The sequence below is a fragment of the Saccostrea cucullata genome, unplaced genomic scaffold (assembly GCF_032062105.1).
Source record: "Saccostrea cucullata isolate Sc308-1 unplaced genomic scaffold, CSIRO_AGI_Scuc_v1 ctg5102, whole genome shotgun sequence".
Taxonomy (NCBI): domain Eukaryota; kingdom Metazoa; phylum Mollusca; class Bivalvia; order Ostreida; family Ostreidae; genus Saccostrea; species Saccostrea cuccullata.
The window spans coordinates 18,810-42,353 of NW_026932504.1; the positions used below are offsets into that span (position 1 = coordinate 18,810).

The following is a 23,544-nucleotide window of genomic DNA, read 5'->3' on the forward strand; positions in this document are numbered from 1 at the left end:
ATTCCTTCTAAATTTGGATTGCAACTGAGTCTTGACACATGTATGTTTTTATATAGTTTTTTCGATAGAAACTGATTAGAGAAAATATGTAGACATTTATTTAAAAAGCAATGGCCTTGTTCCACGATTACAAATCGTTCCACAATCTACGAATGGTTGATCAACGTGACGTCATAATCAAATGCAATGTCGCAATGACATCAGCGAACTAAATGACTGTCACTGTGACGAAAACTAAGTGACGTAACAATCACTTTGTTAACGTCACAATGAAGAACAAAGTGAAATGGTAAGAAACTACAATGGAAGCATATGAGCCTAAAATTGTAAAGTTAGAGGACAAAACAACATTAAATACAAAAGGAGAATTGTGGAAGCCAAACAAGAATTCCCAAGCATCTCTGGAACATGAAGGATACGAGTTTAGAGGCACAATAACAAGCAGCAAGTTTTCGAAAATTAAAACTGCCCATTTTAAAAAAGAAAACATCGATGTTGCTGTTAAGATAATCAAGAAATACAAACTTCCAAAGGATGTTCTGGAAAAGTTTGTCCCGAGAGAAATAGCCATTCTTCAAGGGGTTCAGCATCATGGCATCGTAAGTAGCGATTTTTAAAAATCAAATACAATGTATCTTAATTTATCATATTTATAATGTCACATACATGTGTCAATGTAGCTACAGATTTGCATACTCAGTAATTAATATTCAAAACAACAGGTTGTTCTGTATCAATTGAAGCTTGCTGCAATAATATAGTCCTCTCCGATTTTTTAAAAATCTGAGGTTCTCTCCCAAATAAAAAAGGGGGGGTTGCTACATTATTGCAGCTATATTGAAGCGATTTGTTGTAAACTATGAACAAAATTCGTTGCAAAAATGTTGTCAATATTCCTTTTCTATACATCCTGTTCATAGGTCGAGCTTTTGGCAGCGTACGAGTCTCCATGCTGTTTTTACCTTGTAATGGAGCTACTCCCAAGGGGCGACCTTCTGGAATTTGTCAGTAACCTCGGGTGTCTGACAGAGCCGGATGCCAGGCGGTTCTTCCATCAGCTTCTGGACATTGTAGCCTACCTCCATAAGGAGAATATTTGTCACCGAGATATAAAGCTTGAAAATCTTATGCTAGACTGCTGTTTTAATCTCAAACTAACTGGTATATGACGTTCTTTGATGATGATTATTTTAAGATTGCACTCTAAAATCTATCAAAACTTCACCTTAACTTGTAATTTATTCGTACACACATGGAATAGGCAACATAGAAAAGAGAAATGACTTGATATTCAATATTAAATTTACTATAAACTTACATATAAATTTATTTCAATATACAACGAACCCAGTTAATTTTTCCCATAATGGCCATTTACAGTAAACTTGCCCTTTCATTTTAATTCATACAAAAGACTGAAATCAATGTTGCTATGTTCACATTCAAAGAAGACTCTTCAAATGACATTTCGAGCATTTGGATTAATTTAGTTTAGTCAAAAGTATGAACTATTTTAGAAAAAAATGCAATTTTTCAATACAAAATCTAATTTTTACAGATTTTGGAATTGCGCGGTACATGAAAAATTCCGAAAAGCTTTGCACAGCGTGTGGTTCTTATGTTTACACAGCACCAGAAGTAATGAATGGGGAAGAGTACGATGGAGCAAAGGCAGACATTTGGAGCATGGGTAAGTTATTAAAAATATTCATTATCTTGACTTGTTATTCATCATTTTGATGATCATTTTCCCCAACCCATTTATAATGTCAAAACTTTCGTATGTGGTGCAATTGTTCCAGGACGGAAAATAAAATTTAATATGGTATTGTGTTTATCTTATGTACAGCCTCGTCATCCCGAACTCGACAGGATCGAGAAAAATTTCGAAATATCTTAAGGTTTCGAGATATTGAGTAGAAAAGTGAAATACTAAAAGAATGAGTTAAGGACTCCCATATCACTTCGACTTATACATTGTTCTCAAGATATCGATGTTCAAGATATCGAAGTTTCACTGTAGAACTATTTTTTTCCAGGTGTCTGTCTGTATGCCATGTTGTGTGGCAAGCTGCCATTCAGGAATGATGATGTCGACATTTTGCGACAGTCAATGAGAGATAGGCTTCACTTCCACAGACACGTTTCCAAAGGTATGACGGATGCTGAATAAGTATCTCGTTTCATACTTTAGAAACATTAGATTAAAAAAATTAATTTGTCCTATCTTTTATTTCAGCTTGTAGATATTTACTGCGCAAGATGTTGAGTTACGATCCAGAGAACAGACCGTCCATACACGAAATCAGGAAAACCGACTGGATGTGTAAACCAATCAAAAATGTGGGCGAGTCGTCTGTGTCTTCCTTGTCTGTTGCAGCAGGTAAAGGTGTTAACAAAATTCAATCCTAAAAATGTTTTTCAAATTGAGACTTTATTGATTATCAAGACATTTTCCTCACTATTCTATCCCATACGCACATTTCGTGTTTTTACATTTTAGTGACGTCAGACTTGCATCCAAATGTCATGATAGATCCCAATGCTGAGCACGGCTTTTCTTGTAATCAGAAGGATAAAAGATTTAAGTCAACCAAAGTCTCCGATATCTTACACTGCGTTACAGAAAACCATAGGTATATTATAATCAGCCCATTCCATTCGGATATTCATTGTGTTCTAAATTTATCTAGATGCAAAATTAACCAGTTATCTCCTATAATTATCTCATAACTAGATAAACTCCTTATTTCAAGAATTGGTTATGTTTTACTTTAGTTCTGGGACCAGTAAAGTAGATCTAAAGGCCATTCCTACACTCAAACCTGCTTCTGTGGCAGCCATTACCGGTGTGGCTGGTCCTATTGGGAGAAAGATCAGTCAACAGATGGGACTCAATATTGGTATAGAACTTTGTAAAACCATTAGAACTTCACATGACAGAAAAGTGCAAAAATCATTTTAGCTGTAAAATATTTTGTATCTTTCTTAGAAAAATTGGTTTGTGATACTGTACTAAAACACTGTTTAATGTATCACTGCCTTTGTAATTTCAGACACAGCCACAGAGAAGAAAGATCCACCTGTAAAATCTGGTTTAGGAAAAGCTGGTTTCAGTCGAGCCATGAAAAGCCTGAAAACCTTCAAAAGGGCCACAACAGTCATCCGAGCCACAAGACGATTTAAGAGAGGCCCACTCAATACCATACTAAAAATCTCTCAGGAGGAGGCCATGGCCAAAATAATGGACCAAAACCACAAACAAGTGGAGCATGAAACCAAAGAACTCCACAGGTGTACCAGTGGTAAACTGGCAGCACATCTAAAGGAGGTCAGGCATGAAGAGAATTTGTCTAAAAAGAAAAGCCTGCAGGAGATGGAGCAAGCAAAACAGGAGCATGAAGAGAAAACGTCCAGACTTCGTCAAACTGTCCTTCACTTGATGCCAAACTTGAAAGATAAATTGCAATAGAAATAGGCAACTACCGAAAATATCAATTAAATGTGTACTTGTAAATTTTTGCAAAATTCCAAAACACTGATTTATTTTCATTATGAACTTGTGAACTTGCATACCAAAGGCTTCAACAAAAAAATCTTTCTCATTGCATCAAATTGCATATAAATAAGAAAAACGATAATTTTTTCAGTGTTTTATTTTTTTTTAAAAAGTGTATAATGAGCACTCAAAAATGCATGGCACCAAAAGGACAGTTCATCATATAAGTTACTTGTTCATTTCTCCTGTTTCTCTTTCTTTGTTTTCATTTCGCTTCTCACAGTGTTCAACAATTTCTGAAATACAAAAAATAGATTATTATCTCCCTTTAACCAAGTACCTGCAAATTTCAGTAGTTCATAGAAGCAATTAAGTATTGGTGCATGTTCATGTATTACTGAAGGACAGCAACCTTTAGCATGCACACACAAATAAAAATCACAGTTTTGTCAGATTTAGGTAATTATGAAGATAATTTAGATTTCTTCCATGATTCTAGTCTCTACTTGTTGACAACAACAAAAATTCTGGAGAGAAAAACATTTTAAAATCTTTTCTTTTAAGATAAAAAAGATTCCAGTAGGGCCATTTTTAGCCAGTGAGTCGGGAGAGGGAAAACAAACATTTTTGTAAAGTTAGCTTGACTTGATCCAAGTTCCATATTGACAAAGGAATATACATGTATAAAGTAGTGGAAAAGTGAGACTGAGAGAAAAAAAAGACCTTATAAAAGAAAGATACAGAAGTTTGGAGATTATTAATTATCCTGGTTCAATCAAGGGTGTATGGGGATTTACCCCAGGTTTTATTCCATACACCCTGAGGCCAAAGGGTGTATGGAATACAACCCGTGGTAAATCCCCGTACACCCTTAATTGGATCTGGATAACAAATTTATTTCCTATGTTCCCATAAAAATGGTTTGTAAACTTCAGAGTGTGTCTCAATCTATCGATAAGATCACTACCTACTACAATGCATCTTGACATCATGTTATTTGGTTTTTATCATAGAGAAAGTATGCATTGTGACGTCACGTTTTATTTACATCCGGCTCTAGTCGGGTGCACTATTAGTTATCCAGGTTCAATCAAGGGTGTATGAGGATTTACCCCGAGTTTTATTCCATACACCCTGAGGCCGAAGGCCGAAGGGTGTATGGAATACAACCCGGGGTAAATCCCCGTACACCCTTGATTGAACCTGGATAACGAATTTATTTCCTTTGTACCCATATAAATGCTTTGTAAACATCAGAGAGTGTCTCAATCTATCGATTAGTTAAAGTTCTACGTACTACAATGCATCGTGACGTCATGTTATTTGGTTTTTATCATAGAGAATGTATGTATTGTGACGTCACGTTTTATTTACATCCGGCTCAAGTCGGGTGCACGGATATTTACACCCGACTTTGTAACCAATCAAAGCTCGTGTTACAAGCTAGATAGGAAATAAAGAAATTTACACCCGACTTTGTAACCAGTCAAAGCTCGTGTTACAAGCTACATAGGAAATAAAGATTTATATCAATTTCTGCATTTGTAACTTACTTGACATGATTTCTTTGTAAGCTCGAGTTGCCGGTGAGTCAGGAACTTCAGTAAGAAAGGACTTCCCTTCATCACAGCATTTACCTGAATATAAAAAAAACCCTTTAAAGTCATAATTCTTTCTTCTCACAATCACTAATACATGTATTAAATATAAATCCACATAATATTCCATACACCAATTTCTACGCACAGTGTGTGGAGAGAAATATCTCAATCTGTGAGTTTCACATCTATCAATCTTTTACTCACAAATATATCTTGCCATGAAATATTTATTATACCCCCCGCTTGAAAAGTGGAAGGGTATATAGCAGTAATTGGTATGTCCGTCCATCTGTTACGCTTTGGGGTACCCATCTCTTATCCACAACTCTCATACCACTGAAGGAAATTTAATGAAACTTTCACAGAATCTTTATTACATATTGCCATTGTGCACCTCCTATTTTACTTTTTGATCTGACATATATTTTGGATTTTCCAGAGCAAAACATGGATACTGCCATTATATTCATATGGGAGGCGGGGGGTATTATTTAGTGAGCTCATTGCTCACAGTACCTCTAGTTTTATTGTGTATTCATGCAAAGTATTTCCTCAGACAGGACTATTAAAAGTCACAGATTGATTTCAAAGTGAGGAATTACAAGGAATCATTGCATATATATCTTCTACAAATACTTGTAACCAATGCTCCATCTGTTAATTTTATCAATATCTATTATAGACAATGTCAAACAAGAAATCTGTGAGCCAATGCTCACTAGGAATACCCCCGCTCTGATGTGAATAAACACTATCATGTTAATATACACAAGTTCCATTACGGACAGACGCACAGACAAACAGGAAGTTGACATCGGATTTGAACAAAAATGTATCCCACCGTATGGCATGTCTCAGAGAAGATTGTGTTAAAATTTCAAGCATCTGCGATGAGTAGTTGCTGAGAAAACTGTGACGAAAATTTGTTATGTATGAAACGGACAGACGCACAGACAAACAGGAAGTTGACATCGGATTTAAACAAAAATGTATCCCACCATATGGCATGCCTAAGAGAAGATTGTGTTAAAATTTCAAGCACATGCCTTGAGTAGTTGCTGAGAAAACTGTGACGAAAATTGGTTATATATGAAATGGACAGACGCACAGACAAACAGGAAGTTGACATCGGATTTGAACAAAAATGTATCCCACCATATGGCACGTCTTAGTGAAGATTGTGTGAAAATTTCAAGCATCTGCGATGAGTAGTTGCTGAGAAAACTGCGATGAAAAATTTGTTACGGACAGACAGACAGACGGACAGACAGACAGACAGACACACAAGGGTAAAACAGTACACCCCCCTCTCCTTCGGAGCGGGGGTATAAAATGTTTCTACAGTAATTGGTGTTATTTTGGTAATTATGAGCAACACAAAATAAAGTTAACACCCACAATATCAGTTTTATTGACAAACCTATTGATACTGCTTTAAACTGTTTTGAGTAAAACATACCTATTCTAGGATCTAAAGGGAGAGAACCTAGAAATGGGACGTTCATGTCCTCAGCCATCTTCTGCCCTCCCCCGGTGGTTGCTGGGAATATCTGTGTTGAAACCTGGAAAGGGAAAAATCAAATTTTCATTCAATCAACTGCCTCAATTTTAAATCTTAAATCAGGGAGGATAACTCCTGTACTCTTGTTCCATTTTACAGTCTCAGCTTATCCTGCAATAGGTCTTTCCGACGTTGAAAATGTAAGAAAGGACCAAACTAAGTGTCAACTCACTTTACATTTAGGACAGACAAAGCTGCTCATATTCTCCACCACTCCTATGATGGGCAGATCTACCTTCCGACAGAAAGTGATTTCTTTCCGTACATCTAAAAGAGCAACTTCCTAAAAAATAAAAAAAAACACATCAAAATGGAAAATTGGAGGGGGGGGAGCATATATTTTTAATTTTTTATAACTGGAGCACATAATATATAATATTTTGACTTTTTAAAAAATCTTTATTTTATACTCAGATATTTTTTGAAGTTCTGAGATGGAGCGCCTTTGTTTTCCCCTCATGCTTCAAGGATCAAATACATTATTCCCTCAGAATTAGGTCTACAAACCTGAGGTGTTGTGATAACTATGGCTCCATCCACATCGCTCTCTTTGAGGTACTGGGCCACAGACAGGTGTTCATCAGAGGTCCCAGGAGGGGTGTCAATCAGCAGAAAATCTATATCCCCCCAGTCTACATCCCGCAGAAACTGCTTTATCAAACCTACAAAGGAAGGAGAGCCTATTAATCAGTGGCAACAAAAACCAATGCTTTTTTTTTTAAAAATAAAAACAACTTAATTAAGCCTACGCATTATGGGAATCCAACTTTTATTCACAAGCAAGAAATATCCACAAGTTTTGTGACTTACTTTAACTTGCGAAAATTAATCACCACAAACCATTTATTTAGCATTATATTTTATAGAGAATGTTTCCTCAGTTAATCATCACTGATTGATTTCAAACTGACAAATCACGAATAAAAGATGATATGAATAATAGTTAGTTTACTGTATAACAATTGGTACCATTCTTTTTAGGACCCCTCCATATAACTGCTTCATCTGCCTTAGACAGCAAAAATGCCACTGACATTAGAGACAAGTTGTCATCAACATACTGAAATAGAAACACCAAAACTTGTCATACTGAGATAGACATGCTGAAATATGTTGCCACCAACATACTGAAATAAATAATTGTCAGCACTTGTCAGTACTTTAATAGATTGTCAATAAACTATAAAAGGTTGTAAATATTCTACAATAGATTGTCAACATACTGTACTTAATTGTGAACATACAATGTATTATAGATATATACAAGAGTTATTTGTAATGGAGGTTCAAAAGCTCATATTCCTTCATTGTTCAACCAATTAAAAATTTTTATATATGCTATTTTGAATTAGAATTTTATCATTATTTTTCTGAAGTATATAAATTTTAGGAATTAGCCCCCTTTATTTAAAAAAAATTATTTGATAAAGATTTTCCAGTGACCAAATATTTCTGCTATATTTTCTTAAACTTGGTAAGACAAAGAGGGAAAATCACTGAGTCGACCTCCAATATGGCGGCCAACGGGAGGTAACTTTCGCTAAATTCAGGCCTATCGAAAACTATCTATAATACATTGTCAACTTACTGTAATAAATTGTCAACATTTGTAATAGACTGTCAGTATTCTGTAATACATTGTCATTTAAGTGCAATAGATTGTCATCAACTTAGTGTAACAGATTGTCCTTACACTGTAATAAATTGTCAATAAAATGTAATAAATTGTCAGTATACCGGTACTTTAATAAATTGTCAGTATACTTTAATAAATTGTCAATATACTGTACAAGATTGTCAACATACTGAAATAGATTGTCAACATACTGAAAGAGATTGTCATCAACCTTACTAAAGGACTGAAATTGACTGTCTGATGCATCCATGATTTTATTTATAATAACCATAACCAATGTTTAAAAATAATTGCTCTTTTAGCTGATCATTATTGTAACATATTTTCAGTATTTCCTTTTGATTCTATCTTGTTTATGTTTTCTTTTAATTATTACGGTATACATTGCAGTTTCATAACTTGCCATGATTTCTTTACCACTTTAATTTTACTGTTTTTGAAACTGTGACAAATAAAGATATGTATACAATTCTGTCACCTACCTGTGACTTTCAGAGAATGAAATATTTAGATCTTAAAAGTATTAATCTATATACATGTATGGTAAGTTATAGATCAAAGTACATAAAATAGATATTCATTTTCTTTCTTTTTTTTTTTACTTTCCTCAAGTATAAGTTTAATAGTGAAATGATATTCATAAAAGGGTGGAGAATTTTGTGCATACTTTTCAAAGTTTATGAAATGACATTATATCTTACAACAAATTCATTCAAAAATATTTTATAGAGAAGTTTTATAATCAATATAAAACTATCATTTTTGTAGCTTCTTGGGCAATCTCTGGGGAGACAAAACTGTATTGCACTAAATGATCAACTTTGTAGGAATGCAAACAGAATTTAGAACTGTCTATAATAAATTCATGTTCAAACAGTTACAGGAAATATGAATGATTCATGAACTTTCATGTGCGTTAACACCAGACTCATTAGAATTTTGCCATAAAAATCGAACAACTGTTCACATTTCAGTAACTTACAAAAACATTCATTTTCTACTCTTTCTTATAGCCTACACAATGCTTTTAAAGTCTAGTCAAAGTAATTTTTTTCACATAAATGCATTCAAACTTTATTAACACATTAGAGTAATGATTTCATGAAAGCATTCATGTGCAACTTTTCTAAAATATTGAAGAAGAAAAAAAATCGATCAACCTGCCCTTTAATCTCTTCTATATGTTTCCCCCTTCAAACCCATTACCGTGATCTGATCAGATCTTTGAAATGGCAATTGTTGCCATCACTGACATGTTTTTGCATTTTGCTTACATTTCATTTTTTTGTTTTCATGCTTTAATTTGTCTGTCTTGAAATAATGTCACTTTAGAGAAGACAAATGCAACATTGGCATTTTAACATTTTGTAATGTTTGCAATATCACCTTATTACATGTATCATAATCTTCAATCAATATCATAGAAAACATTCAAAATGTTCAGGTGTTGCTATGGAACAAACTTTCTGCATATTAATGTCAGGATCGGAATAGAACCCACAGTGCATTAAATTCATTGTCAGTATAACAATAGGGGCTCTCCATCTACATCAATAATCATCATTTTTCAACAAATACTTATATGCCCTTCACTGGAAATATGTAAACACTGTTAAATATTCCCATCCATTAGTCTTTGATAGGAGATGACTGACTGATAAAAAGTAAAGGGGGGCTCATCACTTCCAATAATTGACAATGAAATATAAATGAGGCTGAACTAAAGATGCCCTTGGGTACCGAAGTATTGGTTAATTCATGCCAATGATCTACAAAGACATTGGATCAATTCATCACACTGTATCATGGTTATGTTCCAGCTAATTGAAGACCAGGTAGAAATTACCTGTGACCATGATAGAACAAATGAATAAAAGAGATCTCTTTTTGAAATTTTAAGGTTGCTTTTCATTGAATAATGATTAAGGTTGTACATACCACTGGGGACCAGCCAGAACCACTCTGATGAACCTAAAAAATATGTTCAGTACAATTTGTATACCAGGGAAACTTACATTTATTAATGTACAAAACATATTTGAAATAAAAAATACAAAAACCTCAGTGCTTGCAGTATTTGCTTAATTGAGAATACAGTTTGTATTAATAATAAAATACATTGTAGTTTATGTGCTTTTATATGTGTGATCCTTTTGAATATTAAGTACAAACTGTGCAAAATAAAGCAAGAAATGCAAGAAATGAATAAGTGTAAACCATTTTTATTTATATGGCCATATAAATAAACATCAATTTTATTCAATGGATAAATTAGTGTTCACTATTGAAAATGTAATATATTATATGTCTAACTCAATAACCAAGTTTTTTTTCATTTCTGCAGAATTGATTACCTGTTCTCCCTCTACTCCAAAGATTTTGGGCAAAGATGGGCCACAAATATCAACATCTAATACACCAATCTGTAAAAAATAAAAAGAAAAGTTGAGAAATTTTACTTTCACAGTACAGTAAAACCTGGTAATACTAGTGAAGTATTGGGGACCTGTTAATTAGCTTTGCTATATTCATAATATTCCAAATAACAAATCTGCATATGTATAGTGAAAACTCTCTAAACCAACACCTGTGCAATCCATTTTTAATGATGAGAATTCTGACCCTGATATTCATTTCATTTTCCATTTTACTATTTTTCACGTTCTAACACTACTTAAACCAACACCCTGTCTATTATTGCAAAAATTTCTCCCAAATGCAGATTAGACAGGTTTCACTGTATATTTAGCAAATTTGCAATACATATTTACAGTGAAACCTCTCTAATCCAACAAACATTAGGGGACAAATTTAGTGTCAGATAGACAGGGTGTAAAATTACTCAGTGGAAAAAGCATGAAAAATAGTAAAATGGGGAAGAAATTTAATGTTGAAGTTGAGAGTTAGAGGGATTGGACAGGCGTTGGATTAGACAGTTTTCACTGTATATATATTTTCTTCATCTATGTGTTTGATATCAAGAAAGTTCATCAATTATAACTTTACCCTCAATATACAGGACACAAAATTAATTCACTGAAGATTTTTCAAAATATTTTCAACAAAAAAATTGCTGTTTTTATTAAATCTTTATATATATTATAAATGTTGCTCATACTAAATCAGTTGTTGTATCATGTCAATATCAGACCAGAATTTTAACCCTGTGTCATAAATAAATTGTGCACCTCTAATTCATCATGAAAAAGGAAACACTTGTACAAATATTGTTACAGTAATGTCCAATTATCTGTATGGGGTTAAAGTCTGTTGGTCATAAAATACTTTAAGATGGCTAATAGTGTATTTTAAAATACCTGACTGAAAGATAAAATATGTAACCTAATAAATGTATCAACATATCACTAGAAAAGTTGTCATTCAATAAAATGTTACCGATACATCTTAATCTGTCATTCTCCACCCCCCTCTTTGGATCAAATTATTCCAACTTGTCAGGTTTCAAAGAAATAAAATAAATTTTAAATACAAGGTACTGATGCATGGATAGGGGCATTGTATGTGTGATACCCCCAGCAACTCAAAAATATAGGATTAGAAAAACCAATTGTGAAAACACCGAAATTCAGTTAATATAAACTTAATATCTGGCCAAAAGATTCTACATTTTTTTAATATGTGTACTGCTTAGGAATATCATTTATATAGGATTTACTTATAAAGAATGTCCATTTAAAGTTTTAAACATCTTAATTCAAACGAATTATTGGGGTTAACTTGCAGGTAAATTGTAGATCACTTGAACAATATTTGTGCAGGACTATTGAAGTCGGATACACACAATGGAAAACCGGCCCTTTAAATGTCTATATTGAATCTTGACAGTTGAACCGAGGGTATTTGCATTTTAAACAAACCTAGGCCTTATGGGTAAGAAACAAGTTGTCATGACGGCACTGTGTTGTATAGGGCAGCGGACATTACGTGAACCGTTAGATATAGGTGTGATTGCCTTCATTTAGTTGAAAACTTAGGTAAGTTTCACTTGTCACAGCTTAAGGAAGCAATGACATCACCATATGTTTAATTACTTAGCCAACTTTTACTTAGATTTTTTATCTGCTTTTTGAATTTTCATTGATGAAGAATTTCTTTTAATATCAATATGGATTTATAGTTTACGCAACAGCTTGAATCAATATTTGGTGAATCCCTTTACTATTCAGACACCTTGTTTCATCAAATATGTATCCTGAGCAAGTGTCATCGTAACATTAATCAATACGAGTGCCTTTCGTTCTTATCATCAAACAAATTACCCATCTTCATGCAATTTATAATGCTATTTTTTGCTACCTTGTCAAACATTCTGGTAACTTCTGAATGGGGCACGAAATTGATGTTTCATATCAAAATCAATCACAATGGGAAAATTATACATCAAATCAATAATGCCTGCTTGTGATGAAGATGTAGGTTTCTGCAGGTGTTAATAATTATACTCTACTTCACACCTGATTCATTTCTCTATAACACAAGGTGAAATTAAACGTCCGATTATGAGGTTCTGTACATTTAAATGCAATTAAATCTCCCCCCAGATTGTTTTCCTATTGGTCACTTTATTTGTCTGGATTATTCTGTAAGAAAGATAAATTCCCTCCTAAGTGTGTATACCCAGATATTTCCAATGGTCTATAGGTAAATATTGAGAAGCCTCGTGTTCGTATTACACTAACACCACGGGGAGATTGTAGAGTATCATTTAGATAGATCTGAATAACTGGCCTATCCAGAAATGATACCTTGTCTGAGTGTCCACAATCATTTAAATATTACTGTGTTGACATTACACTTAGAAGAATGGGTTTTATCAAGATAGAGGGTTTATTACTCTGTTTTATAATCTCAATTATTTCCCTTTATGATTGTGAGCTGGATTTAACAAACCCATCATGATTTTCTATCATACTATAAGACTGCAAAAGGCATATTAAAACCAACAATAATTGCTTGTTAATAAAAACTTTTACAATCTAGAGACAATTTAATGGATAGAAATATTTTCCATCAGCCATTCATTTCCCAACCATCATAAAAACTCTGATTCTGACATGTCTAAATCAATCCCATCCAAAAATGCAATTCAGTTTTAAAAAATCACCCAGGAACAAGTTTTTCAAAACAAAATTCTCAAAAGAACTGGGGCTACAACTTCATTTGATCTTATATTGTACAGAAGTTTTATGAAGAAAAAAAACAATGTTCTTTTTAAATTTTATATTTAATACAATAAAACTCCCTTATACAGAACTTAGATATAAGGATTTCTTGATTATAAGGGAATTCCGCATAATTATGTTAAAACTTTCTCATATAGATTTACATAATCTGGGGTAAAGGGAACTCAAATTCATGTCTTTGGGACTTTCTTCATGTTCTTACAAGCAAGTTTCACTCTAACTTGATCCACAACAGTATCACTGCAATAGCTAGCTCTTTTCTATAAAAGGCTTGTATCCATGCATTCTATAAGTATCATTTTGTGAATGTATATTGAATGTGCCATTTCTGATGAACCCAAATCATGCCCCACCAAAAATAATCTCCTCTTAAATATGCATGTTTTCTTTCCAGTGTTTTAACCAGAGGTATTTAAGGATTGAACAGATTTCCCTAAACATAAATAAATTGAATAGGCTTAAACTTCTTATATACTGCATATTCCAAAATTGATACTCAGAACTTGCAAATATCAATATTTAAATGTTTTTCTTGCACAAACATACGCATTTCTTATTTGTATACTTATCCCTCATGACCTTGCACAGAAAGTAATCTCAAATATCCCCTGTAATAAGTTTGATAAATACCCTGTGTAGTAACCAATTGCAAAGTGCCATTCAGGTAAATTAACTTGCACACTTAATTAACAGTTTCTTGACAAGGTGCAATTTAAATCATGTTGCATTTATCAATGATATTTCACAACCCAAAAGTGTATTAAATCCTACGACATTAAAATTTTTTCTTTCTAACTGAAAAGCTTGGTAGGGAAGCTATGCTATGACACCCCAATAATACTGATTGACAAGCGATAGCAAAATCAAATCAAAAGTTACGTTTACAAAAGCCCATGGGAGATAAACACTCTGAACAAAAGACAGGTATTCCTGGCTATGATAAGCTTAGATTAATTTTGAAAATTACAGGTAGTATAAGGATATTTTCTTATGCTTACCTGTTTATCTGCAGAAAGTCCATGTGCCAGATGAGCTGTAAATGTACTTTTCCCCACACCCCCTTTTCCTGACAATATGACAAGCTTGTGTTTTATTTTTGACATCTTTTCTGTAATGTCCCCCAAGTCTGAAAAAAATATGTATAATTGATAATCATCATTAAATCTCAAACTTATAATGTCATGGACACCTGTACAGGGACGTCCCTAAGAACTTGGGGCTGAGGAATTTTACTGCCTATAGTAATGTAATTTCCTGGTTATTTTGGTATGCCTCCTAAACTTCCCTTAAGGAGAGAAACCAAAGATTGTCTTCTGCTTTTTTAAATGTCCCCTTTTTTTTCAATTCTTAGGGACAAACCTTCTTGTATATCTTTTTTACTGGAGAAATCTTTCAATAAATTCACAATTACCTGGGTCTGGTCCCTTGGGTTTTGTTGCACACACATTTTGGTTGGGACAGCCCTGGCAGGTGGAAGATTTTCCAGCTTGATCACTGTCAGTTCCTGGGCAATCTGTCATATAAATGCATCAGTAACTATAATGGTCCTTCTTTCTTAAGTTCTTATCTTCAAATTAAAAAAAATAAATATATAAATGTAAATGATTTTGAAACATATTTCATCACCTTGATCAAGTGAAATTGGAACAACATGTTAAAGTTAAAGATAGGGCATGATTTAAATTATCTTTTCCTTATTTTACCAAAGAAGTGAGAATTTCTTTTTCCTTTCCATATATGTACCATAAAAGATAGTAATAAAAATTTAAGTTAATTAATTGACATATCATTTAACATAAGAGCTCAACCAGATCTGGTAACAAAGATTCCTATTTGAAAATACAAGCTTAATATGACAGATAGAATTTATTAAATTGAATTTATTCAATTTAATGTACCATATTTATTTTCTATATATCTCAAGACTAGAATTGTAATAAAAATTTATTTGTGCTTATCAAGTAATCAAATCAACTTTCTGCAAGTAACTTTCTGTTCTGCAAGTAACTTTCTGCTTATAAGTACTATGTTAAAGTTTGTTCAATTATTAAGTCTGAATATATTACTAGAATGACTAGACTAAAACTATTTTTTGACTGCATGTTTTCCATTGTGAAAATTTACACCAACAAAATACAATGGCCCATGTGCTACATTCAGCACGCTTGGATTATATGATGTATATTCAGTTTGTTAATCTTGCTGTATAACTATCAATCAGTGTTTCATATATACTTTATTCAAGTTGTAAACATATTTGGGACCTATGTTTAGTTTGTTGGTATATAGGTCCCTGATATTTCTTAGGATTTCCTAATGAAATTAAAGTGAAAGTAGATTTTTGTAAATTGACTCATTGAAAGCATCTCTTGAAAAATCATTATTTGAGACTAAAGTAAGCACTTTCTAGGTATATTTTTGCTTGTAATTTATTTCATTTGATCCTTTTAATGTACCGATACACAGTATCTAAGGTAAACATTGATGATTGAAAACTAGAACATGAAAAATTATACAATATTTTCTTGGAGTATTCGAATATATAAATCGTCCAAAGACCAATGTTTGGTGAATTTATTATTGAAATTTTTAAAAATCTTTAGACTGGCGTTTTAAAAATGCACTTATTGCAAAATTCAGACGGAATTAAAATAACTTACGTTCAGGTGCGTTTGCTGGTATGTCCGCCATTTTGAAATTAGAGTTGTCGTTCTTTGCAACGCCCTCTATTAGACAATCGTTCCAAAAGCATTTCGGGAAAACATCGAAAGCTAAACTTTTTTTCATTGAGAAAAACAATGGAAAATAATTTGCTGACCGCCTCTTTTGTGCCTAACAGTGCGTTAACAAGGCCATGGTACAGATTTAAAGGTTAGTTAATGTCGATAACATATATGCATTGGCTAAATATAATGAAATTAAAAATTATCAAAGTTTAATTAGATCGAGAAATTTACAGTTGTATTATTTCGTGTGTATGGTGAAGGCATTTAATTAAATTATGAGATAGCTAATAGAATTAAATCAAAATAAGAGAAGTTGGTCATACTTTATGCATCATACATAGGAAAAAAATCTGCGCTTTCTTAAAAAAAAAAGGGGGGGAGTATTTATTTAAAGATCCAAGTGACTGACATATCATGCACTTATGTCGATACAGATAACCAAGGGATGGAAAATGGAAAAGACAAATAACTTTTAATGTGAATATATGGTGTCTTATATTACTCAATTCTCCTCATATTCCTTTTGCAAACCTGTTACTAGCTGGTATACATGTGAATATACTTAAAATCACTTCTTCCTTTTAAAAACTCGCGTTGATCTCTCATACTGAACATATTAAAATAGCATGACAGTTAATTCTTTAACTTGTATTCTGACAAAAAAAGAAATATACATGTATTTGTGTTTCTTACCGTGGCCTGCACATCGGCTTCTACCGCACGACGGGGTTTTTTTTACAGTGCGCGTCTTTGCATTGGTTTTACTTTCTTAATTAGGGAGCATGGACTCGTCTCAAGCATCCACCCCCTTCCTTTCATGGAGTACGGTTTAAACAATGCGTTATGAAAATGAGACAATACCATGTGGCCATAGTTTCAAACCACATTTTGTAAACGATTTCTAGTAACTAGAAGAAAAAAAATGGACTGTAAGTCAAGGACATTTTTTAATAGCTGAGTAGGAAAAAGGTGCGGAGGGGTGGGTTGGGGTACAATTTTATACCAGAAAAGGTTTAACTCTGGGGGAGGGGGATGTACAATCTTATACCAAAAAAGTTCCCATGAGAAAATGAGAAGTGACCTGTTCATAGGAACCGGGGGGGGGGGGGCACCGACCTACGGGCCTGCTGTAAGAACTCTGCATCAAGTACCATTTTATTTTGTCCGTAAACGAGGCTTTATTTTTACTGATATGGGGGTCTAGTTTGCTACCCACTCCCACTTGCCCCTACTCCGCAACCATAGGCCCTAATGCACAACAGAAAACTATGTTGTATTTATCACTGTGACCTTAAGCAATGAATTGAATTTGTAGATCAGTGATGCAGTTGTCTTACTTTTACTTAATTTATAAATAATTATCATGCTGGTCAATCTGATGGTAAATGACGCAATGTTGGCACTAAAGCAAGGATATTTCAACCTTTTTACACACCATTGTATCAGGGACGTAGCAACAGGGTGGAGGGGGGGCTGCCCCCCCCCTTTTTTCTCCAACAATACTTTTACTATAGTAAATATGCAGTGAAAGGATGGTTGGCCCCCACACTTTTTACCATAGTATAGTGATATGAAGGAACTGTACGGAAAAAATTAGAAGTGAAAGTAACTTGTCTTTGAAAAAGTTGCCCCCCCCATCCCCACGAAGTAGGATTTTCGAGCTTGGGCAACTTTTATATTTTCCGTTTTTTTTTCTTTTTTATGCTTATCAACTTTTTCAGGTAAGTAAAAAAAAATTTTCTTTGGTTGCCCCCCCCCCACTTTCAAAATCGATGCTACGTGCCTGTGTATAATATCTTCAATATATATGTCTATGTTCATTTTGTATTGGTGTTAGAGTGGAACCCGATATAACTTAAAATCACTAGACCGTTTGAGATTCCATATCTACATTAATTTATTTATCGAAAAGTTCTATGGACTATATTTTGGATCTTCATTTGGAAAAAAGTAATGATGCATACCCAAATTGCCTGTAACCTATTTCAGTGATTGATTGTAGTTCAAATTACAGTCATATACGAAATTCGATAACACCTTAATTGATTAAAGGAACCTTCAAATTAAATAACGAACCATTTCCTTAAATGTTTTGGAAACTTTCATTTTTGATCCCCAATAACTGTGCATTTCTGTTTACGCGTTGTCGAAAAATTGACAATAGGCTTAACTTAAAATTCGCAGACTGAAAGGTGGTTCAAATGCATATCAAGGCATAATAAGATGGATTAGTGTGTTTTATACGATTTGTTTTAGTGTTAACTGATCCAATGACCCGTCCTACCACACTTGGATCAATATCGGATCGGTGCACTTTCCCTGTTGGTTGCTTGGCGTCTCCAAGCACCCACGAGCCTGTAAACATAGACCAGAATCGTCATAATTTTTACCTGTAGGAAACTTATAGGAGATTAGACCTACTCAGTTCGGTGTTGAGGGATTTAATAACTTTAGTCTTGCTAGGATAGACTGTCTCGGTGTGTTTTCTACCTAAGAATTATTTCTTAACTTTGATTAACATCATTTAGTTTGTAGGTATGTATCTGTTCATCTTTCTGTATGCAACAAAACATTAATCACTCATTGAATACTGAACTTGTCATTTAAATCACCATGCTTCAATTAAAAAAAGCAATAAATGTACATGTAACGCAACGCTAGCGTTATGGGTCATTCTTATCAATGAAGAAGATGCACTTTAATGAAATTGTCCCTTCTCTGTTTGCAGAAGAAGTCCCTCTTTACACAGCAGCCCCCAGGATGGAGTATTTGGGCCACACCCAGACAGCTACCTACATGACAGGTCCCAGACTTGGAGGAAGCAACCCTCAAACCTTCCTGCCAAGTATAAGCACAATGCAGTCCTCCTACAAGTCTTACGACACATACCCCGCCCCCTCTCCACTCAGGAGGTCCCTAACAACTCTCCCCTTTAGGCCTAGCACTTATTACCAAACCGCCAGGGTCAATCCAAGTTCAGCGCTCACAAGAAGTGTTCCAGAACCTTTCTCAGCAAAGAATCAGCTCTCTGATTTGGACAATGTTAAAGTTCCCCCAGTGTTTGCTGCAGCCAGAAATGCTTTGTACACAAGGTACACACCAAATGACTGGATGAGTTCAAACCAAGGAAACTACTTGGCGTCCGATAAAGTGAGGAGTATGGCCGAGCGCCTGAGGTTGGACACCGTCCGTCTGTGCAGAGAAACAGACGACAAGACAAAGAGAACCCAGAGCGATGTCGGAAAGAGGCTCGGAGAGAGATTGGGAGACATCCAGTTCTGGAAGACCGAGGTCCAACACGAGACCGATAACATGATCACTGAGATTAACGCTCTCCAGGAGGCCAAGAGGGTGCTCGAGAAGGCCTTGGCAGAGACCGAGAATCCCCTCCACATCTCCCAGGAATGTCTCTACCACAGGGAGAAGAGGCAGGCTATCGATTTGGTGCACGATAACCCAGAACGAGAACTCATTAAGGTAAGAGTTTGGTTTCTTTAGAGTCAAGTTCAACATCGGAGTTGTATTTTCCACAAGAGTTACATATACTTACCTATTTTATTCCGTTTGGCTAACAAGTAATCCTCGGTCCTTACATTTTCAGGAAGTAGACATCATTAAACGATGCCAGGAAAAAATGAGAAACACCGTAGAGAGGGCCAATGTTCAACTAGGGTAAGGTTGGGGGGAAAAAACTTTTATTTTGTTTTGTCATACCTTAGAAAAAAATCGTCACGATCGTGAAAATACCATAAATTCGAAATACTAGTAAATAATTATGATTTAAGTTCAAGATAATTTTATGTAGTTGTATTCTTCTCTAGAACACTCAAAGTGTAATTATGCAGGTTAACAATCACTGTTATTTGTTTTAGTCATTCACGGGGCTGTAATACAAAGGAAAAAATTAAAAATTAAAATCAAAATTGAATCGAGTTTTTAAGCTGTCCTGCGAATTTCCGCTTTGAAAAATTAAGCCTGAAATGGGCTTGATATATAAAAGGGTTTAATTATTTCACCACACTTTGCAATGAATATCTTTTCTCAATTTGCATTGATTTGATTGACTAGAAATACCTTTCCCCGCTATGGAATATAAAGTGGCAATTACTGATCTTACTTTAGGGGAATTAAAAGTACATGTAGTCAGACGAATACAAACAAATATGTAGCAAAAATGCTTTGAAATACAGATATTTCTTCTACTGGTTTCTAGTACGTTAAACAATGCAACAACATATGTTTAAAGATACACTTAAGTTATTGCTTTTATTAGCTTATGTCGAGCAGCTCAGCATGAATTAGAAAAGGATTCCGGGGACAAGTTTATTGCCCAGAAACTAGATGAACAATGTTTCGGCCTTAGAAACAGTTCTCGGGGAATCGCCTTCCACAACGGAGTTCACCGAATTGATAATACGTAAGTAACCAATGTTCATGTTCTGAAATAGTTGATCCTTTATCCTGTAGCTTGAATAGAGCAGCACAACACGATCTAGAAAGAGATTCATCCGACAAATTCGTTGCTCAGAACTTGGATGAGCAATGCTTTGGAATGCGCAACCAGTCACGTGGTATTGCGTTCCATAATGGCGTCCACAGAATTGACAGAACGTGAGTTGAGTGGAGTTGCCGTTTTGACGCCTGCTATTCTTCTGTTTGAAGTCTTCTGTTGATTGCTTTTTTTCTGCATTAATTCCACAGATGTTTTTTTGTGTACAATATAAATATTAGGAACATCAAAGTGCAATTAAAAAAAATTGATTTGAACAACGAAATTAAAGAACACAATCATTCCCTAAAGTCATGATTCCTTTTTAATACATGTGTCTTGCTTGTTTTAACACATTTTTTGTCTTTTCACAATTTTGAGAACCACAACAATAAAAAGACGTGGTAATTAAACAACGTCTGTAGACACGTCCAGTATATTTGAAAATTGTACATTGTAACAATGCCTCCACGTCGCACTTTCCTAAGATACCAGCACCTTGCATTCCTTTTCCAATTCAAACCAGCAGTTTCTTTGCAAAAAGCATTTGTGTGTCCATGTATATGAATCTAACATTTATAGTTTTAACTTTAGATCTACGTTTATTGTTTAATAATTTTCCATGTTGTACTGTGCGTTTTCGATCATTCGTTTTTCTAACAAAAAGTTGTAATTTTGCATTGGTGATTTATGATTGATTTTTATACATTAGCGTTTCCGTGCCTGAGTCCTGGGCTAGATTTAGCAATGACAACATCCAGAGGTCCCAGAGCGAAAGGGCCGCCTCCAAGGCAATGAGGAACGAGATCGAAAGCGTCCTCAACTCTTGTGCCAACGAGATGTGGCAGGAATGGAACGCCGTCAATGTGGCATTGAACCAGAGGATGCAGGAAACCACAGATGCCAGAAACAGACTCCAGACTCATCTATCAAAGGTATTTCTCCTAGTCTTATGAATTTTAAACACATCTTTGCGGTACTAAGTCGATTGGACGGTAAAACGTTCGATTGTGCCATGAATACCCGACAAAACGTCTTTGCAAAAGTGGTTGATACTTTCTACATGTATTTGCGTTTATGTCTTTTAATGATGTATCTGAAAAACGGAACCTCCCACGTTTTTTCGTTGTTTGCTGCAGGTTCTGCAAGAGATCTTCGATATGGAGAAGAACATTGAACTGTTGAAGAAGGCAATTCAGGATAAACAGGCACCAATGCAGGTAGCTCAAACTCGTCTGGATACCAGGATACGCAGACCCAACGTCGAACTGTGTCGCGATCCAGTTCAACACAGGTACGATACTCAATTTCTCGGGAGAGGTTTGGGGTTGGGAGTTGGGAGGGGGTGGTCATGTGCTTTGATTATTTACACTTTCATGGATAGAGGGAATGTCATCCAGTGGTTTAGATTTGGACAATTATTTTTGGAAATATCCCTTTTTTTGATGACAAGCTTAGATGCGTATATTGAATATTCATTGACTTCTGACTTCGTTTTTCAGATTGGTTGAGGAAGTTGGTGAAATCTCAGAAACCGTCGAGTCCTTACAAGCTAAGCTACGTATGGCCGAGAACTCCCTTCAGGAATTGCTCCGTACCAAGGCCAGCTTAGAACAGGATCTTTCTATTAAGAACAACAGTTTATTCATCGACAGGGAAAAATGTTTGGGCATGCGCAAGACCTTCCCAATGTCACCCCGAATTGTCTCTGTTTAAAAAATGTCATGCTGACTCACCATGAATCAAACTGTTAAAGAATAAGGAAAACTGAAAAACGATGATCGTAATTATTTTAATTTGAAAATGAGTATTTGCAGCCACTCTACCACAGTACAATAATTACATATCAGTATTAAATATAATTTTTTTTACAGATTAGGCTGTGATACTGTATTTTCGCCATTTCGCATTTCGTTAACTAGTTTTTTTTTTTAGAGTTTACACATTGTTATATGTTAAAACTTGCTCTAAGTCATTGAATGCTTTTGAAGAGCATGAAAATTATGTGTCTATTTATATCACCCACTCAGTATTGTATTGTGTGCAAAGGAAATTTTTTTATAAAAAAAAATATTGCTATTATAACTTAACATTCCGTCCAAGTGGACTTTTATGAATTGTATATATATACTTTAACTGTGATATAAGTCGGTGTCCTTTAACCTGAAAAACACGTTTATTTAAGGTCTAAAATTCATTGTTTTTTGTGATATTATTTAAAACAAAAACTTTAATTCCATTGAAAACAACCATAGGAATAAAGTGAGCGCATGCGCTCTCCTAGAAACCGCACCGTGTGTACACGTATTATTGTTATCATAGTGCTATCATGCTATTTATATTGCTATATTGCCATCATTCTTCTCTTAATATTGTTTTGCTCAAATGTGATTTTGTATGGTTGGACACTTTGAAATAAAGTGAATGCAGTGTGTGTTCGATGTGTTTTTCTTGAAGCAAATAATCTTTGAATTATATTGCATTGATCATTATCAAAGACTTGAAAAACACGTGAAATGGAGATTGCACAACAAATATTGGCACAGGGTGGCATGTCAATGAATTCAATTATTTTTGAAGTGTGTAGAAGTTTACTGTTTGAAATACTATAGTAGAAGATGATATGCGAACGATTTAAAATGCTTAGTGAGGAATTTGAGACGAGTCTTTAATCGAGATTAAGTGAACAAATAAAGCATTGAATAGACCCCTGTTAAATTTCGTTTAGATGTTAAAAGCAAAGAATCAGTCAAGTCCTGACTTTTAATTGATTTTGACGAGCTTATTTTGCAAACCACTTGAAGATTCTAAATGTGAACAACAAGCGT

General features: G+C 34.4%; 3 protein-coding genes across 6 annotated transcripts; 2 read left to right on the plus strand and 1 right to left on the minus strand.

Moving 5' to 3' along the window:
• Positions 1-234: 234 nt before the first annotated feature.
• Positions 235-3,641, plus strand: LOC134235317 (testis-specific serine/threonine-protein kinase 1-like). Its single transcript, XM_062717452.1, has 8 exons — positions 235-599; positions 921-1,161; positions 1,559-1,690; positions 2,040-2,153; positions 2,240-2,383; positions 2,504-2,636; positions 2,779-2,903; positions 3,057-3,641. The coding sequence occupies exons 1-8, from the start codon at positions 303-305 to the stop codon at positions 3,470-3,472; spliced, it is 1,602 nt and encodes a 533-aa protein (XP_062573436.1). The 5' UTR covers positions 235-302; the 3' UTR covers positions 3,473-3,641.
• LOC134235318 (cytosolic Fe-S cluster assembly factor NUBP1 homolog) lies at positions 3,627-16,235 on the minus strand. Its single transcript, XM_062717454.1, has 11 exons — positions 16,162-16,235; positions 14,913-15,014; positions 14,500-14,627; positions 10,652-10,720; positions 10,236-10,268; positions 7,631-7,721; positions 7,169-7,323; positions 6,834-6,944; positions 6,560-6,662; positions 5,053-5,136; positions 3,627-3,795 (listed from the first exon to the last, which is right to left on the minus strand). Exons 1-11 carry the CDS (start codon positions 16,190-16,192, stop codon positions 3,728-3,730), a joined length of 975 nt encoding a protein of 324 aa, XP_062573438.1. The 5' UTR covers positions 16,193-16,235; the 3' UTR covers positions 3,627-3,727.
• On the plus strand, positions 12,179-23,150 carry LOC134235316 (tektin-3-like). Of its 4 annotated transcripts, none has more exons than XM_062717450.1 (7): positions 12,179-12,292; positions 18,956-19,704; positions 19,829-19,899; positions 20,501-20,644; positions 21,429-21,651; positions 21,856-22,010; positions 22,219-23,150. In XM_062717450.1, exons 2-7 carry the CDS (start codon positions 18,988-18,990, stop codon positions 22,430-22,432), a joined length of 1,524 nt encoding a protein of 507 aa, XP_062573434.1. In that variant the 5' UTR covers positions 12,179-12,292; positions 18,956-18,987; the 3' UTR covers positions 22,433-23,150. The 4 variants fall into 4 exon arrangements, with proteins under 4 accessions (XP_062573434.1, XP_062573432.1, XP_062573433.1 ...); XM_062717448.1 differs by lacking the exons at positions 12,179-12,292; positions 20,501-20,644 and adding exons at positions 16,230-16,372; positions 20,695-20,838; XM_062717449.1 differs by lacking the exon at positions 12,179-12,292 and adding an exon at positions 16,231-16,372.
• The last annotated feature ends 394 nt before the right edge of the window (positions 23,151-23,544 follow it).